Genomic DNA, 23,224 nt, shown 5'->3' on the forward strand with positions numbered 1-23,224 from the left:
GAGCTATTGGTGACCCACACGGTGTGCAGGAGATGCTGGCCGGAAGAGGAAGTCGCTGTGGAGGGCGGGAACCACGCGACGAGGTGGGCGCGTACAAGCGCCGAATAGGAGAGAAGGAACGCCCCTGAGAGCGCTGGACTCCTGGCCGCCGGAATGCAGGGCGCCGCAAGGGGGCGTGGTCGGACGGGCGCCGAAGAAGGCTGCGGAAAAAAATGGCAGGCGCGCGCAGGTTTGAATAAGAGAGATTCAAAGATCTGCCATGTGGCGACAAAGAAAAAAGGGCCCCTTCTTTACTATTATCCCTGCGGCTGTCGCGCCCGCAGGGCTATTACCCCCTTCCATATAATGTGCCCCGGCAGGGCCCTTTAAAAGATCGCTTGCAGGGCGGGGGGGGGGGGGGGGGGGGAGGGAGTTTGGTGATCATCCTGCGCTGCCTGCTACATGTTGCTTGAAGGTTCCCTACCCGATGTTGAGGAATGCATCAGGATCCCTTGCCAGAGAAGAGGGTCCTGGAATGAAGTCCTCCTTCCCGCGCCACGAAACTCCAGCGCAGAAGACGGCGTCGACCCCTGAACAGGGGGAGAGGGTCACAGGAAGTGACTGCCGTCTTCCTCTCAGCCCACTCCGAGGAGAGGGATGAGGAGGGGAAACGGGCAGGACTGGCCACCGAGAAGAGGTCACCCTGAACACCCAAATGGGTGAGAGGGGACAAAGTCCTGCCCAGCGGGTCCGAGAGGGTGCGATGTGGGTGATACCACACTGCTCTCTCGGTCGCTAAAATTGGGGAAAACAGGGTGAGAAAACTGCACTCTGTTACCCTGAAGCAAATATCTGAAAAAGAAAGGAGAAATGGTTAATAACAAACAACAATCCCTGTAAAAGAAATATGGATCTGGGGTTAGATCCAGGTCCGCCTCCTACAGACACTAAGCAAAAACTGAGTTGCCTGGTGCCTGTCGGAGGGTGTATACTGCCGGGGAGGAGCTACTTCTTCTTTATTTGCATAGTGTCAGCCTCCTAGTGACAGCAGCATACACCCATGGTTACCTGTGTCCCCCAATGAGGCGAGAAAGAAAATAATTTACATTTTACTCAAAAATAGAAAAAAAAAAAAAGAAAAATCAGACAAACTGAACATTTTGCAGTGGTCTCCTAATTTTTGCCGGAGATGTATATGTGTGTGTGTATGTGTATGTGTATGTCTATATCTATATATCTATCTATCTATATATCTCCAAGAAAGACAAATATCGCTTATAAGTAGTATACCTGTTGGTTCCAGACGATGGTGAAGTGTTGGTAAAGCCCAGATTAGGTTTATCTGTGTGAATATATGTATAACAAGTCTTATAATATGCAATACAAATGCTGAAGTCAATTCATGAGCTTTTACAAAGCCTACCCGTATGACAATTCATTTCTGCAGAGGTAGTTCCAGAATTAGACACAGTGCCTGAATTCCAGGTAACAAAAAAAAACAAAACCACAAATTCAGCAACAGCATAAGACACAAAAAAACCCATACAACTGCAGCGAGGCAATCTATACTCACGAATTGTCTGGCGCCTCACAGAAACCTGCACATGGACAAGTGAAAAAGGAGAAGAAATGTCACTAGTAGAACTGTAACAAAAAGAATTGCCAAACCATAAGATTAGCAAGATAAGCTTTACCACCGCTGCAGGGGGCTGAATCATGGATCCCACCGTCTCCCGTAGCCTTTTCATTTTAGTTTCCTCATCCTCCACTCTTTCTGCACTCTGCGGGGGTTTTATCTGTATTCTGTATCGCCGTGGTTCATCCTCATCATCGTCGTCAAAATCAGAATCACTAGAGGAACAACAGGCAACCGAGGATTCTCCTGGAGGGGTTTCAGTTAGGGTAAAACACAAAATCACTTCATTGTTCACCAGACTAGACGATTACAGGGCACATCCCAGGTTGGCATCACAAAATACTTTCCTGGGATGAGGATATAGTCAATGAATAAATTAAATGGAATCTCGGTCACATGAAGAGAAGATGCATAACAACCACCACTCTTGTGCTCCCTGGTGTAGCCTTTTTAACGCAGATCAAGCCACCTGAAAAGTGTGACCCCGGTCACCAACCTCAGTAACTGTATCTTATTGCCACACAGTAAGTAGGCCCCTGTTATCCTGTATGATTACAACCTTCAGGCTATGTACACACGTTCAGGATTTCTTGCAGAAATTTCCTGAACAAAACCGGACATTTTCTGCAAGAAATCCGTATGCGGTTTTTTCCGTGTTTTTGGTGCTTTTTTTTGCGGATTTTTCCGGAGGTTCCCAATGCAATAATATAGTGGGAAATCCGAAAAAAATCCGCAAAATTAATGAACATGCTGCATTTTTTACCACGATGCGTTTTTTTCACGGAAAAAAAACACATCATGTGCACAAAAATTGCGGAATGCATTCTAAATGATGGGATGCATAATGTATGCTTTTTTTCGCGTTTTTATAGCGAAAAAACACGAAAAATCTGCAACGTGTGCACACAGCCTCAAAGTGCAAAATGCTAAATTCAGAGAAAGAACAAAAAAAATCACCTTAATTGGGCTACACTTGGTCTTTACAAATATAAATAATTTGGAAAAGCAAAAAACTACTGCTTTTGTACAGTTTCCTAAAATTTGAATAAAGTTCTTAAAAAAAACCTGTCCTTGATGGTCTGTAAATCTTGACAACCAAGTATGGAACACAAATAGTGACATTCTGGATCATCATAAACTGTACTCTGATAATATGCAAAGAGGTTCAACAGGCCCTAATAATAATTAAATAAGAAAGCTACCAACAGTGATCATTAAAGTCAGTAATAAGGAATCGCAAGCAGGTAAATTTCTCTTAAAGTGGAAACAATTATTTGTAAAATTTACTCTCCAGAAGAAAAAAAAGCACTTTCATTAACACTGCGTGGTGTTCTCAAAGAGAACCTAGGCCAACTCCGCATTTCTAGTTAAGAAAAGGGATCAGGGATCATCTCGTTCTTAGATGATGGCTTTTTCTTTGTGTCATAATTATCTTTCTAATTCAATCGTTTCGTAAATTCAATATAATTTTTTATTATGCATTTCTTTTATTATTATTACAGAATGCTGTAGATAAGCCCCTGATGCCGGTGGCCTTATCTCATACGATTTTTGGGGTGACAGATTCCCTTTAAGTTCACAATTTGTGGACCTAATAAAAAGATACTGGTTACATGATCATCAGGGCGCCTTGTAAACCCTTCTTCATCAACATCTGGAAGATCCTAGAACAAAATAAAAAATCCTTTAGACCAAATGCATATTTAAATTGAATGTAATCTACAGATTTCTTACTTTATTTCAAATAAATATGAACAATTCCATTTCTAAACAGGTTATAAAAAATGCTTTAAATGGGGTTGTTTGCTGCTTGGACAACCCCCTTTTTAAATGCTTGAGTAAAATAAGAAGGGACATTGTAATGTCAAGTAAGCACCATAGCCAAATCAGTGGTTGCCGATCGGATGCTGCTCAATATATTCCTCAGAGCATATATCTGCTCTGAAGAAACAGTTAAAGCAGCAGAAGGCCATTGCCTGCAGCACTCATGTGACATAAAAAAGTCACGCAAGTGGCAGGGGTTTATTTCCCTCACGGATGCTGTATCGACAGTGAGAATAAACTTTTCTTATTTAACTCCGGGGAACTCTGGCATTTAGTAAGGGACTGTGCAAGTAGTGGATAACACCTGTAATAAAATAAATTTAAACCCTTAATATATGAAAAACCTAGCCCTTCGTGTCTTTATCTCCCTGTCTCTGATGCGGGCTCACATCTTTCCCGGCAGAAGATGGCTTTGATATTCAGCCATCATCTGCCCATAACAGCCGCGGGTGGAGCAGCGTTCCTTCCATGGCTGTTAACTTGTGCTGGCAAGGAGGGGGGTTACTGTTGTGACTGCTCATCAGCACACCTGCAGGAAGCAGATGGGTTGCCGTGAGAGCCAGGAGTCTACTGAAGACGACTGTGCCTGACATCATAGTACTCCAGTAAAAGCCAGACCGTGGCTGGAAGGAGTTCATAGCCTGATTTTCGCTATACACAAGAGTGCTATATCCTAATATACACATATATATATATATTATATATAGCATCGGGATTACTCGCTAATCCCGCCACCTGCACAGTAGCTCCGCCCCCACCTCATCACCACACAGAATCCCGCCCCCCACCCCATTACCACACACAATCCCGCCCCAACCACATCACCACACACAATCCCGCCCCAACCACATCACCACACAATCCCACCCCATCACCACACATAATCCCAGATCCACCAAACATATCGCCCCCCACATCACCACAACAATCCCGCCCCCCACCACATCACCACAAATAATCCCACCCCCCACCACACAATCCCGCCCCCCACATTACCACACATAATCCCGCCATCACCACACATAATCCCGCCCCCCCACATCACCATACACAATCCCGCCCCCCACCACATCACCACACATAATCCCGCCCCCCACCACACATAATCCCGCCCCCCACCACATCACCACACATAATCCCGCCCCCCACCACATCACCACACACAATCCCGCCCCCACCACATCACCACACACAATCCCGCCCCCACCACATCACCACACACAATCCCGCCCCCCCACCCCCCACCCCATTACCACACACAATCCCACCCCAACCACATCACCACACATAATCCCGCCCCCCACCCCATCACCACACATAATCCCGCCCCCCACCAAACAATCCCGCCCCCCACCACATCACCACACATAATCCCGCCCCCCACCACACAATCCCGCCCCCCACCACACAATCCCGCCCCCCACCACACAATCCCGCCCCCCACATTACCACACAATCCCGCCCCCCACCACATTACCACACATAATCCCGCCCCCCCACCCCATTACCACACACAATCCCGCCCCCACATCACTTGCTAATCCCGCTCCCTGCACAGTAGCTCCACCCTCACCACACATAATCCCGCCCCCCACCCCATTACCACACACAATCCCGCCCCCCACCCCATTACCACACACAATCCCACCCCCACATTACCACACACAATTCCGCCCCCCCACATCACCACACACAATCCCGCCCCCCCACCACATCACCACACACAATCCCGCCCCCCCACCACATCACCACACATAATCCCGCCCCCCCACCACATTACCACATATAATCCCGCCCCCACATCACCACACATAATCCCGCCCCCCAACACATCACCACACATAATCCCGCCCCCACACCACTCGCTAATCCCGCTCCCTGCACAGTAGCTCCACCCTCACCACACATAATACCGCCCCCCACCCCATTACCACACACGATCCCGCCCCCACATTACCACACACAATTGCGCCCCTCCACCACATTACCACACACAATCCCGCCCCCCACATCACCACACATAATCCCACACTCCACCACATCACCACAGGTAATCCCGCCCCCCCACCACATTACAACACATAATCCCGCCCCCCACCACGTCACCACACATAATCCCGCCCACCACATCACCACACATAATACCGCCCCCCACCACACATAATACCGCCCCCCACCACACCATCACACATAATCCCACCCCTCCATCAAATCACCACACATAATCCCACACTCCACCACATCACCACAGGTAATCCCGCCCCCCCACCACATTACCACACAAAATCCCGCACCCCCACCACACAATCCCGCCCCCCCACATCACCACACATAATCCCGCCCCCCCACCACATCACCACACATAATCCCGCCCCCCCATCACATCACCACACATAATCCTGCCCCCCCACATCACCACACATAATCCCGCCCCCCCACCACATCACCACACATAATCCCCGCCCCCCACCACATCACCACACATAATCCCGCCCCCCCACCACATCACCACACATAATCCCGCCCCCCACCACATCACCACACATAATCCCGCCCCCCCACATTACCACAAGAGGCTGCGTCCCCACACATTACCACACGAGGCTCCGTCCCCACACATAACCACACGCAGCACTCACTTCCTTTCTATGTAATTCAACCACTTCAGCCAAGGTAAACGTACATTTAATTGCATAATCACCAGCAGCGTTAATTAGATAACAATGAGCGTGCCGAGCGTTAGCTGGCTGGAAACAGCTGGTGATATATATATATATATATATCACACAGTACAGACCAAAAATTTGGACACACCTCATTTAAAGATTTTTTGGAGGCCAGGTCATCTGGAGTAGCACCCCATCACTCTCCTTCTTGGTCAAATAGCCCTTACACAGCTTGGATGTGTGTTTGGGGTCATTGTCCTGTTGACAAATAAATGATGGTCCAACTAAATGCAACAGTGTCACCAGCAAAGCACCCCCACACCATCACCCCTCTTCCTCCATGCTTCACGGTGGGAACCAGGCATGTAGAGTACATCCGTTCACCTTTTCTGCATCGTACAAAGACACGGTGGTTGGAACCAAAGATCTCAAATTTGGACTCATCAGACCAAAGCACAGATTTCCACAGGTCTAATGTCCATTCCTTGTGTTCTTTAGCCCAAACAAGTCTCTTCTGCTTGTTGCCTGTCCTTAGCAGTGGTTTCCTAGCAGCTATTTTACCATGAAGGCCTGCTGCACAAAGTCTCCTCTTAACAGTTGTTGTAGAGATGTGTCTGCTGCTAGATCTCTGTGTGGCATTGACCTGGTCTCTAATCTGAGCTACTGTTAACCTGTGATTTCTGAGGCTGGCGACTCGGATAAACTTATCCTCAGAAGCAGAGGTGACTCTTGGTCTTACTTTCCTGGGGCGGTCCTCATGTGAGCCAGTTTCTTTCTAGCGCTTGATGGTTTTTGCAACTGCAATTGGGGACACTTTCAAAGTTTTCCCAATTTTTCGGACTGACTGACCTTCATTTCTTAAAGTAATGATGGCCACTCGTTTGTCTTTACTTAGCTGCTTTTTTTGCCATAATACAAATTCTAACAGTTTATTCAGTAGGACTATCAGCTGTGTATCCACCAGACTTCTGCACAACACAACTGATGGTCCCAACCCCATTTATAAGGCAAGAAATCCCACTTATTAAACCTGACAGGGCACACCTGTGAAGTGAAAACCATTCCCAGTGACTACCTCTTGAAGCTCATCAAGAGAATGCCAAGAGTGTGCAAAGCAGTCATCAAAGCAAAAGGTGTCTACTTTGAAGAACCTAGAATATCAGACATAATATCAGCTGTTTCACACTTTTTTGTTAAGTATATAATTCCACATGTGTTAATTCATAGTTTTGATGCCTCCAGTATGAATGTACAATTTTCATAGTCATGAAAACACAGAAAAATCTTTAAATGAGGTGTGTCCAAACCTTTGGTCTGTACTATATATATACATACATACATACATACATACATAGATACATACATACATATATACACTTTTTTTTTTTTTTTTTAAATACAATAAATTAATCCGATTGGTAAACAGCATAGCGAGAATAAAAATCAAAAACGCCAAAATTGTGTTTCTTTTGCCCGCAGGCAACCAAAACATTGTCTCCACTTCAAAATGATAGAGATGGAAAAGTCGGCTCAGGGTGCAAAAAACAAGCCCTAACACAGCTCCATATCCCCAAAATTTAAGACGTTACAAGTCTTGGAAAAAGGTGTCCCAAGCAAATTTTTTTTTTTTCTTGACAAAATTCTTTTTCACCACTTAAATAAAAAACAAAATACTGTGCATGTTTGGTATCACTGTAATCGTACTGACCTGGAGAATCATATTGCCATGTCAAGGTTGCAAATAAAAAAAAATAAAAAAATAAAAAATGCTGAATTGTGCTTTGCTATTTTGCCACACTTTCCAATATACCATTTCCCCGCTTTCCAATAAAAACACATGATAAAATGGATGGTGTTAAACAAAAGTACAACTCGTCCCACAAAAAACAACCCCTCACATTCCTTCACGGACAGAAAAATAAAACTAAATTAAGGCTCTTAGAATAAGGGGAGGAAAAAACTAAGGTGTTAAAATGAAAAATCTCCTGGTCCTTAACCCCTTTACCCCCAAGGGTGGTTTGCACGTTAATGACCGGGCCAATTTTTACAATTCTGACCACTGTCCCTTTATGAGGTTATAACTCTGGAACGCTTCAACGGATCCCGGTGATTATGATATTCTTTTCTCATGACATATTGTACTTCATGATAGTAGTAAAATTTCTTTGATATTACCTGCGTTTATTTGTGAAAAAAAAAAAACGGAAATTTGGCAAAAATTTTGAAAATTTCGCAATTTTCGAACTTTGAATTTTTATACAATTAAATCACAGAGATATGTCACACAAAATACTTAATAAGTAACATTTGCCACATGTCTACTATACATCAGCACAATTTTGGAACCACATTTTTTTTGTTGGGGAGTTACAAGGGTTAAAAGTTGACCAGCAATTTCTGATTTTTACACCACCATTTTTTTTTTAGGGACCACATCTCATTTGAAGTCATTTTGAGGGGTCTAGATGATAGAAAATACCCAAGTGTGACACTATTCTAAAATTTGCACCCCTCAAGGTGCACAAAACCACATTCAAGAAGTTTATTAACCCTTCAGGTGTTTCACAGGAACTTTTGGAATGTTTAAATAAAAATGAACATTTAACATTTTTACACAAAAAATTTACTTCAGCTCCAATTTATTTTATTTTACCAAGGGTAACAGGAGAAAATGGACCCCAAAAGTTGTTGTACAATTTGTCCTGACTACGCCGATACCCCATATGTGGGGGTAAACCACTGTTTGGGCGCATGGCAGAGCTCGGAAGCGAAGGAGCGCCATTTGACTTTTCAATGCAAAATTGACTGGAATTGAGATGGGACGCCATGTTGCGTTTGGAGAGCCCCTGATGTGCCTAAACATTGAAATCCCCCATAAGTAACACCATTTTGGAAAGTAGACCCCCTAAGGAACTTATCTAGATGTGTGGTGAGCACTTTGACCCATTAAGTGATTCACAGAAGTTTATAATGCAGAGCCGTAAAAATAAAAAATCATATTTTTTCACAAAAATGATCTTTTCGCCCCCAATTTTTTATTTTCCCAAGGGTAAGAGAAGAAATTGGTCTCCAAAAGTTGTTGTACAATTTGTTCCGAGTACGCTGATACCCCATATGTGGGGGTAAACCACTGTTTGGGCGCAAGGGAGAGCTCGAAAGGGAAGGAGCGCCGTTTGACTTTTCAATGCAAAATTGACTGGAATTGAGATGGGACGCCATGTTGCGTTTGGAGAGCCCCTGATGTGCCTAAACATTGAAATCCCTCACAAGTGACACCATTTTGGAAAGTAGACCCCCTTAGGAACTCATCTAGATGTGTTGTGAGAGCTTTGAACCCCCAAGTGTTTCACTACAGTTTATAACGCAGAGCCGTGAAAATAAAAATTCTTTTTATTCCCTCAAAAATTATTTTTTAGCCCCCAGTTTTGTGTTTTCCCAAGGGTAACAGGACAAATTGGACAACAAATTTTGGGTTGCAATTTCTCCTGAGTACGCTGATACCCCATATGTGGAGGGGAACCACCGTTTGGGCGCATGGGAGAGCTCGGAAGGGAAAAAGCGCCATTTGGAATGCAGACTTAGATGGATTGGTCTGCAGGCGTCACATTGCATTTGCAGAGCCCCTGATGTAACTAAACAGTAGAAACCCCCCACAAGTGACCCCATATTGGAAACTAGACCCCCCAAGGAACTTATCTAGATGTGTTGTGAGAACTTTTAACCCCCAAGGGTTTCACTACAGGTTATAACACAGAGCCGTGAAAATAAAAAATCTTTTTTTTTTTTTTTTTTTTTACAAAAATTATTTTTTTGCCCCCAGTTTTGTATTTTCCCATGGGTAACAGGAGAAATTGGACCCCAAAAGTTGTTGTCCAATGTGTCCTGAGTACGCGGATACCCCCATATGTTGGGGTAAACCCCTGTTTGGACGCACGGGAGAGCTCGGAAGGGAAGGAGACCTGTTTTACTTTTTCAACGCAGAATTGGCTGGAATTGAGATTAGACGCCATGTCGTGTTTGGAGAACCCCTGATGTGCCTAAACAGTGGAAAAACCCCCAATTATAACCAAAACCTTAATCCAAACACACCCCTAACCCTAATCTCAACGGTAACCCTAACCACACCCCTAACCCTGACACACGCCTAACCCGAATATCAAAGGTAACCCTAACCACACCCCTAACCCTGACACACCCCTAACCCGAATCTCAACGGTAACCCTAACCACACCCCTAGTCCTGACACACCCCTAACCCTAATCCCAACCCTATTCCCAACCGTAAATGTAATCCAAACCCTAACCCTAACTTTAGCCCCAACCCTAACTTTAGCCCCAACCCTAACCCTAACTTTAGCCCCAACCCTAACTGTAGCCTTAAGTCTAGCCCTAACCCTAGCCCTAATGGGAAAATGGAAATAAATTAAAAAAATTAATTTTTTAATTTTTACCTAACTAAGGGGGTGTGATTTACTATTTATAGCGGGTTTTCTAGCGGATTTTTGATTGGCAGCCGTCACACACCAAAAGACGCTTTTTATTGCAAAAAATGTTTTTGCGTTACCACATTTTGAGAGCTATAATTTTTCCATATTTTGGTCCACAGAGTCATGTGAGGTCTTGTTTTTTGCGGGACGAGTTGAGGTTTTTATTGGTAACATTTTCGGGCACGTGACATTTTTTGATCGCTTTTTAATTCCGATTTTTGTGAGGCAGAATGACAAAAAAAACAGCTATTCATGAATTTCTTTGGGGGGGGTGTCATGAATCCCAATGGCTAGGGATAGCAAGGGACAAGCAAAGTAATACAAAATATCGGACGAGCTCTAGGGTGATGGAACCTGGGCTGACCGCTGCCCTACGCCTGACAAACGCAACTAGAGATAGCCAGGGAGCGTGCCTACGTTGGTTCTAGACGCCACGCACCAGCCTAAGAGCTAACTAGTACTGCAGAGAAAATAAAGACCTCACTTGCCTCCAGAGGACTGAACCCCAAAAGGTATAGTTGCCCCCCACATGTATTGACGGTGAAATGAGAGGAAGGCACACACATAGAGATGATATATATAGGTTCAGCAAATTGAGGCCCGCTGTAAACTAGAAAGCAGAACGATACAAAAGGGGTCTGAGCGGTCAGCAAAAAACCCTAATCAAAAAAAACCATCCTGAGATTACAAGAACCCATGTGCCAACTCATGGCACATGGGGAGAACCTCAGTCCACTAGAGCTACCAGCTAGCATAGAGACATAATAAGCAAGCTGGACAAAAAAACCAACAACTGAAAATCAGCACTTAGCTTATCCTGAAAGATCTGGGAGCAGGTAGGCAGGAACCAAACAGAGCACATCTGAATACATTGATAGCCGGCAAGGGAATGACAGAAAGGCCAGGTAAAATAGGAACCACCCAGCCTCTGATGGACAGGTGGAAACCAAAGGCCGCAACCCACCAAAGTCACCCAGTACCAGCAGTAACCACCAGAGGGAGCCCACAAACAGAATCCACAACAGTACCCCCCCTTGAGGAGGGGTCACCGAACCCTCACGAGAACCCCCAGGGCGATCAGGGTGAGCTCTATGGAAGGCGCGGACCAAATCAGTCGCATGAACATCGGAGGCGACCACCCAGGAATTATCCTCCTGACCATAACCCTTCCACTTAACCAAATACTGGAGTTTGCGTCTGGAAACACGAGAATCCAAGATCTTCTCAACAACATACTCCAATTCTCCCTCCACCAGCACCGGAGCAGGAGGCTCAACCGAAGGAACAACGGGCACCTCATACCTCCGCAACAACGACCGATGGAACACATTATGAATAGCAAACGATGCTGGGAGATCCAAACGAAAAGATACAGGGTTAAGAATCTCCGAGATCCTATAAGGACCGATGAACCGAGGCTTGAACTTAGGAGAAGAGACCTTCATAGGGACAAAACGAGAAGACAACCACACCAAATCCCCAACAAGAAGTCGGGGACCCACGCGGCGACGGCGATTAGCAAACTGCTGACTCTTCTCCTGAGATAACTTCAAATTGTCCACCACCTGATTCCAAATCTGATGTAGCCTGTCCACCACCACGTCCACTCCAGGACAATCCGAAGACTCCACCTGACCAGAGGAAAAACGAGGATGAAACCCCGAATTACAAAAAAAAGGAGAGACCAACGTGGCAGAACTAGCCCGATTATTAAGAGCAAATTCGGCCAGTGGCAAAAAAGCAACCCAGTCATCTTGATCAGCAGAAACAAAACACCTCAAATAAGTTTCCAAGGTCTGATTAGTTCGCTCCGTCTGGCCATTCGTCTGAGGATGGAATGCAGACGAGAAAGACAAATCAATGCCCATCTTGGCACAAAACGTCCGCCAAAATCTAGACACAAACTGGGATCCCCTGTCAGAAACGATATTCTCCGGAATCCCATGCAAACGAACCACGTTCTGAAAAAATAAAGGGACCAACTCAGAGGAGGAAGGCAACTTAGGCAAGGGCACCAAATGAACCATCTTAGAAAAGCGGTCACACACAACCCAGATAACGGACATTTTCTGTGAAACCGGGAGATCAGAAATAAAATCCATGGAAATGTGCGTCCAAGGCCTCTTCGGGATGGGCAAGGATAACAACAACCCACTGGCCCGAGAACAGCAAGGCTTAGCTCGAGCACACACTTCACAAGACTGCACAAAGGTACGCACATCCCTAGACAAGGAAGGCCACCAAAAAGACCTGGCCACCAAGTCTCTAGTACCAAATATTCCAGGATGACCAGCCAACACAGAAGAATGGACCTCGGAGATGACTCTACTGGTCCAATCATCCGGAACAAACAGTCTTTCTGGCGGACAACGATCCGGTTTATCCACCTGAAACTCCTGCAATGCACGTCGCAAGTCTGGGGATACGGCGGACAATATTACCCCATCCCTAAGGATACCAGTAGGCCCAGAGTCTCCAGGAGAGTCAGGCACAAAACTCCTGGAAAGAGCATCTGCCTTCACATTCTTAGAACCTGGCAGGTATGAAACCACGAAATTGAAACGAGAAAAAAACAACGACCAACGAGCCTGTCTAGGATTCAAACGCCTGGCAGACTCAAGGTAAATGAGATTCTTGTGATCAGTCAAGACCACCACACGATGTTTAGCACCCTCAAGCCAATGACGCCACTCCTCAAATGCCCACTTCATGGCCAAAAGCTCCCGATTACCCACATCATAATTGCGCTCGGCGGGCGAGAATTTTCTAGAGAAGAATGCACATGGCTTCATCACCGAGCCATTAGAACTTCTCTGTGACAAAACCGCCCCCGCTCCAATCTCGGAAGCATCAACCTCAACCTGAAAAGGAAGTGAAACATCTGGTTGACAACACAGGAGCAGAAGAAAACCGGCGCTTAAGTTCCCGAAAGGCCTCCACGGCCGCAGGAGACCAATCAGCAACATCAGCACCCTTTTTAGTCAAATCAGTCAAAGGTTTAACAATACTGGAAAAATTAGCAATGAACCGACGATAAAAATTAGCAAACCCCAAGAACTTCTGAAGGCTCTTAACAGATGTAGGTTGTGTCCAGTCACAAATCGCCTGAACCTTGACGGGATCCATCTCAATAGTAGAAGGAGAAAAAATGTACCCCAAAAAAGAAATCTTCTGGACTCCGAAGAGACACTTTGAGCCCTTCACAAACAGAGAATTGGCCCGCAGAACCTGAAACACCTTCCTGACCTGTAAAATATGAGACTCCCAGTCATCAGAAAACACCAAAATATCATCCAAATACACAATCATAAACTTATCCAGATATTCACGGAAAATATTGTGCATAAAGGACTGAAAGACTGACGGAGCATTGGAGAGTCCAAAAGGCATTACCAAATACTCAAAATGGCCCTCAGGCGTATTAAATGCGGTTTTCCACTCGTCACCCTGTTTTATCCGCACCAGATTATACGCACCGCGAAGATCTATCTTAGTGAACCACCTAGCCCCCTTAATGCGAGCAAACAAATCAGTCAATAATGGCAGTGGATACTGATATTTGACTGTAATCTTATTCAGAAGGTGATAATCTATACAAGGCCTCAGGGAACCATCTTTTTTGGCCACGAAAAAAAAACCTGCTCCCAGAGGGGACGAAGATGGACGAATATGTCCCTTTTCCAAGGACTCCTTAATATAATTCCGCATAGCAGTATGCTCTGGCAGTGACAGATTAAATAAACGACCCTTAGGGAACTTACTGCCAGGAATCAATTCTATAGCACAGTCACACTCTCTATGAGGAGGGAGCGAATTGAGCTTAGGCTCCTCAAAAACATCCCTATAGTCAGACAAAAACGCAGGGATCTCAGAAGGAGTAGATGAAGCGATTGAAATCGGAGGTGCATCATCATGAACCCCCTGACATCCCCAGCTTAACACAGACATTGTTTTCCAGTCCAGGACAGGATTATGAGTTTGTAACCATGGCAGACCAAGCACTAGTACATCATGTAAATTATACAGTACAAGGAAGCGAATCACCTCCTGATGAACGGGAGTCATGCGCATGGTCACTTGTGTCCAATACTGCGGCTTATTCATAGCCAATGGTGTAGAGTCAATTCCCGTCAGAGGGATAGGAACTTCCAGAGGCTCCAGACTAAAACCGCAGCGTTTAGCAAATGACCAATCCATAAGACTCAGGGCAGCGCCTGAATCCACATAGGCATCGACGGAAATGGAAGACAGTGAAAAAATCAGAGTCACAGACAAAATGAACTTAGGCTGCAGAGTACCAATGGCAAAAGATTTATCAACCCTTTTTGTGCGTTTAGAGCATGCTGATATAACATGAGCTGAATCACCACAATAAAAACACAATCCATTTTTCCGCCTATAATTTTGCCGTTCACTTCTGGACTGAATTCTATCACATTGCATAGTCTCAGGTGCCTGTTCAGTAGACACCGCCAAGTGGTGCACGGGTTTGCGCTCCCGTAAACGCCGATCAATCTGAATGGCCATAGCCATCGACTCATTCAGACCTGTAGGCGTAGGGAACCCCACCATAATATCCTTAATGGCCTCGGAAAGACCATTTCTGAAGTTTGCAGCCAGGGCGCACTCATTCCACTGAGTAAGCACCGACCATTTCCGAAATTTTTGACAATATATTTCCGCTTCATCATGCCCCTGAGAGAGGGCTAATAAAGCCTTTTCAGCCTGAATCTCCAGGTTGGGTTCCTCATAGAGCAATCCCAATGCCAGAAAAAACGCATCCACATTGAGCAATGCAGGATCCCCTGGTGCCAATGCAAATGCCCAATTCTGAGGGTCGCCCCGCAGGAAAGATATTACAATCTTAACCTGTTGAGCAGGGTCTCCAGAGGAGCGAGATTTTAAAGAAAGAAACAATTTACAATTGTTCCTGAAATTCAGGAAGGTAGATCTATCTCCAGAAAAGAACTCTGGAATAGGAATTCTAGGTTCAGACATGGAAGTGTGAACAACAAAATCCTGTATGTTTTGAACTTTTGCCGCGAGATTACTCAGGCTGGAAGCCAAACTCTGGACATCCATGTTAAACAGCTAATATCAGAGCCATTCAAGGGTTAAGAGGAGGTAAGAAGCAGCTAGACAGCAATTAAGGGCTAGGCAGCAAAACTCTGAAGGAAAAAAAAAAAATTTCCCTTAAACACTTCTTTTTCTCCTGCTTCAGCCCAAACAATTAACACTTTGTGGGCCGGCTATACTGTCATGAATCCCAATGGCTAGGGATAGCAAGGGACAAGCAAAGTAATACAAAATATCGGACGAGCTCTAGGGTGATGGAACCTGGGCTGACCGCTGCCCTATGCCTGACAAACGCAACTAGAGATAGCCAGGGAGCGTGCCTACGTTGGTTCTAGACGCCACGCACCAGCCTAAGAGCTAACTAGTACTGCAGAGAAAATAAAGACCTCACTTGCCTCCAGAGGACTGAACCCCAAAAGGTATAGTTGCCCCCCACATGTATTGACGGTGAAATGAGAGGAAGGCACACACATAGAGATGATATATATAGGTTCAGCAAATTGAGGCCCGCTGTAAACTAGAAAGCAGAACGATACAAAAGGGGTCTGAGCGGTCAGCAAAAAACCCTAATCAAAAAAAACCATCCTGAGATTACAAGAACCCATGTGCCAACTCATGGCACATGGAGAGAACCTCAGTCCACTAGAGCTACCAGCTAGCATAGAGACATAATAAGCAAGCTGGACAAAAAAACCAACAACTGAAAATCAGCACTTAGCTTATCCTGAAAGATCTGGGAGCAGGTAGGCAGGAACCAAACAGAGCACATCTGAATACATTGATAGCCGGCAAGGGAATGACAGAAAGGCCAGGTAAAATAGGAACCACCCAGCCTCTGATGGACAGGTGGAAACCAAAGGCCGCAACCCACCAAAGTCACCCAGTACCAGCAGTAACCACCAGAGGGAGCCACAAACAGAATCCACAACAGGGGGGGGGGTGGGGTGTGGGGGCGTTTATACCGTTCCGCGTTTGGTAAAATGGATAAAGCAGTTTTATTCTTCAGGTCAGTACAATTACAGCGATACCTCATTTATATCATTTTTTTATGTTTTGGCGCTTTTATACGATAAAAACTATTTTATAGAAAAAATAATTATTCTTGCATCGCTTTATTCTGAGGACTAAACTTTTTTAATTTTTTTGCTGATGATGCTGTATGGCGGCTCGTTTTTTGCGGGACAAGATGACGTTTTCAGCGGTACCATTTATTTCCGTCTTTTTGATTGTGTGCTATTCCACTTTTTGTTCGGCGGTATGATAATAAAGCGTTTTTTGCTTCTTTTTTTTTTTTTTACAGTGTTCACTGAAGGGGTTAACTAGTGGGACAGTTTTATAGGTCGGGTCGTTACGGACGCGGCGATACTAAATATGTGCACTTTTATTGTTTTTTTTTAATTTAGATAAAGGAATGTATTTATTGGAACAATATTTTTTATTATTATTATTTAGGAATTTTTTATTTTATTTTTATTTTTTACTAGCTGTACTACCCGGCTTCGCCCGGGTTAATGACTGCTGTTAGCAAAATAGAATGTGTTAACAAAAATTTATTCTGCACACAAAAACCACAAAACAAATAGAAATGTAATTATTAAAAGGCAAAAACTAAGCTAATAGAAGAATTTCACAACATATATTAGCTTTGTTATACTGAGAATGTCTTTGTTGCCTATATTAACCAATCAGAGCTCAGGTTAATTAACTGTAGCAAAATAGAAGCTGAGCTGTGATTGGTTGCTATTGGCAGCCTGATAAATCCCCAGCCAACAGGAAGCCCTCCCCCCTGGCAGTATATATTAGCTCACACATACACATAATAGACAGGTCATGTGACTGACAGCTGCCGTATTTCCTATATGGTACATTTGTTGCTCTTGTAGTTTGTCTGCTTATTAATCAGATTTTTATTTTTGAAGGATAATACCAGACTTGTGTGTGTTTTAGGGCAAGTTTCATGTGTCAAGTTGTGTGTGTTGAGTTGCGTGTGGCGACATGCATGTAGCGACTTTTGTGAGATGAGTTTTGTGTGGCGACATGCGTGTAGCAACATTTTGTGTGTCGAGTTGCATGTGACAGGTTAGTGTAGCAAGTTGTGTGCAGCAAGATTTGTGCATGGCGAGTTTTGCGCGTGGCGAGTTTTATGTGTGGTGCGTTTTGAGTATGTGCAAGTTTTGTGTGAGGCAACTCTTGCATGTGGTGCAACTTTTGTACATGTGGCAATTTTTCTGTGTGTGCAAGTTTTGCATGAGGTGAGTTTTCCATGAGGTGAGTTTTGCACGTGTGGCGAGTTTTGCGTGAGCCTAGTTTTGCATATGGCGAGTTTTGCATGTAGCGAGTTTTGCGCGTTGCGAGTTTTGAGTGGTGACTTTTGTGTTTCGACTTTTATGTGGCGAGGTTGGTGTGTGTGTGGTGAAATGTGTGCTGAGGGTCGTATATGTGTTCAAGCACGTGGTAGTGTGTGGCGCATTTTGTGTTCATATCCCCGTGTGTGGTGAGTATCCCATGTCGGGGCCCCACCTTAGCAACTGTACGGTATATACTCTTTGGCGCCATCGCTCTCATTCTTTAAGTCCTCATTGTTCACATCTGGCAGCTGTCAATTTTCCTCCAACACTTTTCCCTTCACTTTTTCCCCATTATGTAGATAGGGGCAAAATTGTTTGGTGAATTGGAACGCGCGGGGTTAAAATTTCACCTCACAACATAGCCTATGACGCTCTCGGGGTCCAGACGTGTGACTGTGCAAAATTTTGTGGCTGTAGCTGCGACGGTGCAGATGCCAATCCTGGACATACACACATACATACATACACACATTCAGCTTTATATATTAGATATACCTGTATGTAATCTCCTGTATATAGTATATACCTGTGTGTCATCTCACCTAAATATAGTATATATCTGTGTGTCATCTCCTCCTGTATATAGTATATACCTGTGTGTCATCTCACCTATATATAGTATATATCTGTGTGTCATCTCCTCCTGTATATAGTATATACCTGTATGTCATCTCCTCCTATACATAGCATATACCTGTATGTCATCTCCTCCTGTATATACTATATACCTGTAGGTAATCTGCTCCTGTATATAGTATATACCTGTGTGTCATCTCCTCCTGTATATAGTATATACCTGTATGTCATCTCCTCCTGTATGTAGTATGTACCTGTATGTCATCTCCTCCTCTATATAGTATATACCTGTATGTCATCTCCTCCTATACATAGCATATACCTGTATGTCATCTCCTCCTGTATATACTATATACCTGTAGGTAATCTGCTCCTGTATATAGTATATACCTGTGTGTCATCTCCTCCTGTATATAGTATATACCTGTGTCATCTCCCCTGTAAATAGTATATACCTGTGTGTCATCTCCTCCTGTATATAGTATATATCTGTATGTCATCTCCTCCTGTATTAGCCCTCGTTCACACGTTATTTGGTCAGTATTTTTACCTCAGTATTTGTAAGCTAAAATGGCAGCCTGATAAATCCCCAGCCAACAGGAAGCCCACCCCCTGGCAGTATATATTAGCTCACACATACACATAATAGACTGGTCATGTGACTGACAGCTGCCGGATTCCTATATGGTACATTTGTTGCTCTTGTAGTTTGTCTGCTTATTAATCAGATTTTTATTTTTGAAGGATAATACCAGACTTGTGTGTGTTTTAGGGCGAGTTTCGTGTGTCAAGTTGCGTGTGGCGACATGCATGTAGCGACTTTTGTGAGATGAGTTTTGTGTGGCGACATGCGTATAGCAACTTTTTGTGTGTCAAGTTGCATGTGACAGGTTAGTGTAGCAAGTTGTGTGCAGCAAGTTTTGCGCATGGCGAGTTTTGCGCGTGGCGAGTTTTATGTGTGGTGCCTTTTGAGTATGTGCAAGTTTTGTGTGAGGCAACTTTTGCATGTGTTGCAACTTTTGTGCATGTGGCAATTTTTCTGCGTGTGCAAGTTTTGCGTGTGGCGAGTTTTCCATGAGGTGAGTTTTGCACGTGTGGCGAGTTTTGCATGTGGAGAGTTTTGCGCGTGGCGAGTTTTGAGCGGCGACTTTTGTGTTTCTACTTTTATGTGGCGAGGTTGGTGTATGTGTGGTGAAATGTGCGCTGAGGGTGGTATATGTGTTCGAGCACGTGGTAGTGTGTGGCGCATTTTGTGTGTGTGTTCATATCCCCATGGTGGTGTGGTGATTATCCCATGTTGGGGCCCCACCTTAGCAACTGTACAGTATATACTCTTTGGCGCCATCGCTGTCATTCTTTAAGTCCCCCTTGTTCACATCTGGCAGCTGTTAATTTGCCTCCAACACTTTTCCTTTCATTTTTTCCCCATTATGTAGATAGGGGCAAAATTGTTTGGTGAATTGAAAAGCGCGGGGTTAAAATTTCACCTCACAACATAGCTTTGACGCTCTCAGGGTCCAGACGTGTGACTGTGCAAAATTTTGTGCCTGTAGCTGCGACGCCTCCAACACTTTTCCTTTCACTTTTTCCCCATTATGTAGATAGGGGCAAAATTGTTTGGTGTATTGGAAAGCGCGGGGTTAAAATTTCACCTCACTACATAGCCTATGACGCTCTCGGGGTCCAGACGTGTGACTGTGCAAAAATTTGTGGCTGTAGCTGCGACGGTTCAGATGCCAATCCCGGACATACATACATACACACACACATACACACATTCAGCTTTATATATTAGATTTATTTTTATTTTTTTTTACACATGTAAATTTTTTTTTTTTACTTTTTTACTTTGCCCCAGGGGGGGGCATCACAGTAAAGTGACATATCGCTGATCTGACACTTAGATCGCTGATCTGACACCGTGCACAGCAAAGTGTCAGATCAGCGATCTGACGTGCACTGCTGGAGGCTTCCCGACACCTGTTCTGAGCAGGCGCTGTGAAGCCACCTCCCTGCAGGACCTGGATGCAGCCCCGCGGCCATTTTGGATCCGGGGCTTGCAGGGAGGAGACGCTCGGTACAAGGTGAGCACATCGCCTTGTACCGATCGTCTCAGGGAAGCACGCAGGGAGCCCCCTCCCTGCGCGATGCTTCCCTATACCGCCGGAACACTGCGATCATGTCGAGGGTTAATGTGCCGGGGGCGGTCCGTGACCGCTCCTGGCACATAGTGCCGGATGTCAGCTGCGATTGCTCTGGATGTACTATTCCGTCCTTGGGAAGTAGGGCCCACCCCACATGGACGGAATAGTACGTCCAATGGCAGAAAGGGGTTAATGTGTTAAAGTGATACACATGGACTAAACATTTTATGCTTTGCTATCTTACCAAACAATCTGGCTCTGTATGTTCACTGCAGGAAAAAAAACAAAACAGAAGAAAACAAATAAATAGAAGTAAATCAAAGAAAATAGCAGCTACAAATATTTCGCTGTAAAAAGTAACAGCTGACTCTTACACAGGGTGTGTGTCCTTCTCCCTTCTACTTAAGCCCCGGATACGAAAAGGCTTCGACCATGTTCGCTTTACACCTGTGTGTGAAAGGAAGATCTTCATGTAAAGATTTTAATGTAAAAAGGAACAAAAGGCAAAAAAAAAACAAAAAACACATACACAGACCTTACTCCATCTGCGATGATAGGAATATGTTACACTTACAGTTCCCAGCACATCGCCTTATTACTTTCCATATTTTAATGCTAAAAAAAGAAACAGATCACAGCAGGAGAACGTAAATTTCCAAAAGGAAGTTTTCACCTCTTACTGTTTTCTGTTCCTGTATTAAAGCTAAAAATACAGGCGTGAACACACAATACAAATATCCTTGATAAATGATCCCAACAGAAGGGGTCACATTCTTCAGAAGCGGATATACATCAGTCGGTGTGCGTGTTCATGTCTGCTCCCCAAAAATAACGTAAAATGGCCACAGAATTGTTGCCTTTTGTTACACAAGGAGACCCGGAGAAATCAGTAACCTGCTTTTCAGATTTCCACCAGAAACATTTCTAAACTCTAAAAATGAGCAAGGAGGTTTGAGGTTACACTTGAAAATAAGATAATGCCAAGGTGCTTATGGGAGACCTACCATAAGAGAGATCTAGAGAAGTTTTCAAGTGTTCATACAACCTTGATATTTTATACTGATAGATTAAACCTCTATATTGTGAAAGGTAATTTTTTACTGACACAAAGCGCCAAATCTCCTTTTACATAACGCTGTGTGATATAACTATGGTTGCCAGCAGCAGCGAAAAGGTTGAGTGTACATGCTTACTGCATATTGATTACTCCTTTCAATGGGAGCTGTACAAGTTCATTTTAATGGCGACTACAGGCTTTCCAGAACTCGCAAGTGCTACCTAGTGGAATCAGCTTTCCTGAAAGTTAAATGGGTGGTCTTCTTTCAGAAAATTTTGGTCCCCAGGCACAGTTTGGGATACAAAACTAAAACAGTGCAGGGGCCCTGAGCAGGTGGGTGGACTCGCTCTCTGTCAGGGACACCGGCACACTATGGGTTCTATGAGTTGAGGGGAGCCTAGTGCCAGCATCTGCGAGTGGGCCCCCCACTTACAATACTTACCTCTCCCTGTTTCTCCACAGCTCCAATGTCTTCCGCATTTCCTGACGTCTCAGGGCAGAGGGCGCAGTGACGTCACTTCATTGTAAGCCCACCTCTGATAAGAAGCCTGGGGAAAACTCTTACTGAATGGACAGGAAGTTAACACTCTAAAAAGGTTGTCACTCCAAAAACATAGTCACTAAAAAGAGCAGGATTACTTTTGGTTTTTTTTGGTTTTTTATTTTAGATTGTAATATGGAAAAAAAAAAAAATCAAAAGGCTTTGTCATTTTTTTTTAAAACACAAAAACCTGATGGATTTTCTGAGGATGGTTTCCCCTTAGGGCTTGTGCAGACAACTGCATTTTTGGACCAAGTGCCATCCATTAAAAAACGGATCACACTCAGAATGATGTTATTCAATGGAGCAGTGCAGATGGACCTTTTTATTTATTTTTATTTTATTTTTTTCCTTTCCACTGACTGAATCTGCAAAAAATAAAAATAAAAATTGGATACGGAGCCACAGTATAGCATCCAGCTCTTACAGATAGTTTCCTAGTTTACAGAATTGGAATGTAAGTGACCCTATAAATGATTAATAGATGCCGTTTAAAAAAAAAAAAAAAAAAAATCATCGGTTTGTACACGGATGACAAGTGAGAAAAAAAAAACCTTTCTGGATGAAACGTTGATTTTCTTTCATACAGTCATGTGACCCTGGCTTTAGGATGACTGGCTCAGCATGCAGTCTTGTTGATCCATGGGAAAAAATTATTCACGTTGATGAGGTTAAGTACACCACAGTAGTAGTATAGTGCCTGTGCCAACATCCCATGTCATTTCGAATGGTCAGACTGACATATAGGTTAACTTCCTCCAATTAGTGGCCCTTGCAAGATTGTCGCTTTCCAGAAGAAAAAAATATTTGCAAACATCCCCCCCCCCCACATGGAGCATTGACAATGAAAGTCTATAAACAACTAGTCTCCTTTAAAGGGAACCTGTCATA

At 44.3% G+C, this 23,224-nt stretch overlaps 1 protein-coding gene across 10 annotated transcripts in view; it reads right to left on the reverse strand.

The window, feature by feature from the left end:
• The window catches only part of FCHO1 (FCH and mu domain containing endocytic adaptor 1), a 143,384-nt gene that overhangs the window by 56,327 nt on the left and 63,833 nt on the right, over positions 1-23,224 (reverse strand). For all 10 annotated transcript variants that reach the window (XM_077270493.1, XM_077270437.1, XM_077270474.1 and 7 more), the window contains 7 exons: positions 21,110-21,182; positions 20,980-21,004; positions 3,222-3,279; positions 1,674-1,861; positions 1,553-1,577; positions 1,403-1,453; positions 1,270-1,321 (listed from right to left, as the gene is read on the reverse strand). In XM_077270493.1, coding sequence (XP_077126608.1) covers positions 1,270-1,321; positions 1,403-1,453; positions 1,553-1,577; positions 1,674-1,861; positions 3,222-3,279; positions 20,980-21,004; positions 21,110-21,182 — 472 coding nt within the window. The remainder of the gene's footprint in view (positions 1-1,269; positions 1,322-1,402; positions 1,454-1,552; positions 1,578-1,673; positions 1,862-3,221; positions 3,280-20,979; positions 21,005-21,109; positions 21,183-23,224) is intronic.

Source organism: Ranitomeya variabilis, chromosome 1 (assembly GCF_051348905.1).
Source record: "Ranitomeya variabilis isolate aRanVar5 chromosome 1, aRanVar5.hap1, whole genome shotgun sequence".
Classification (NCBI taxonomy): Eukaryota; Metazoa; Chordata; class Amphibia; order Anura; family Dendrobatidae; genus Ranitomeya; species Ranitomeya variabilis.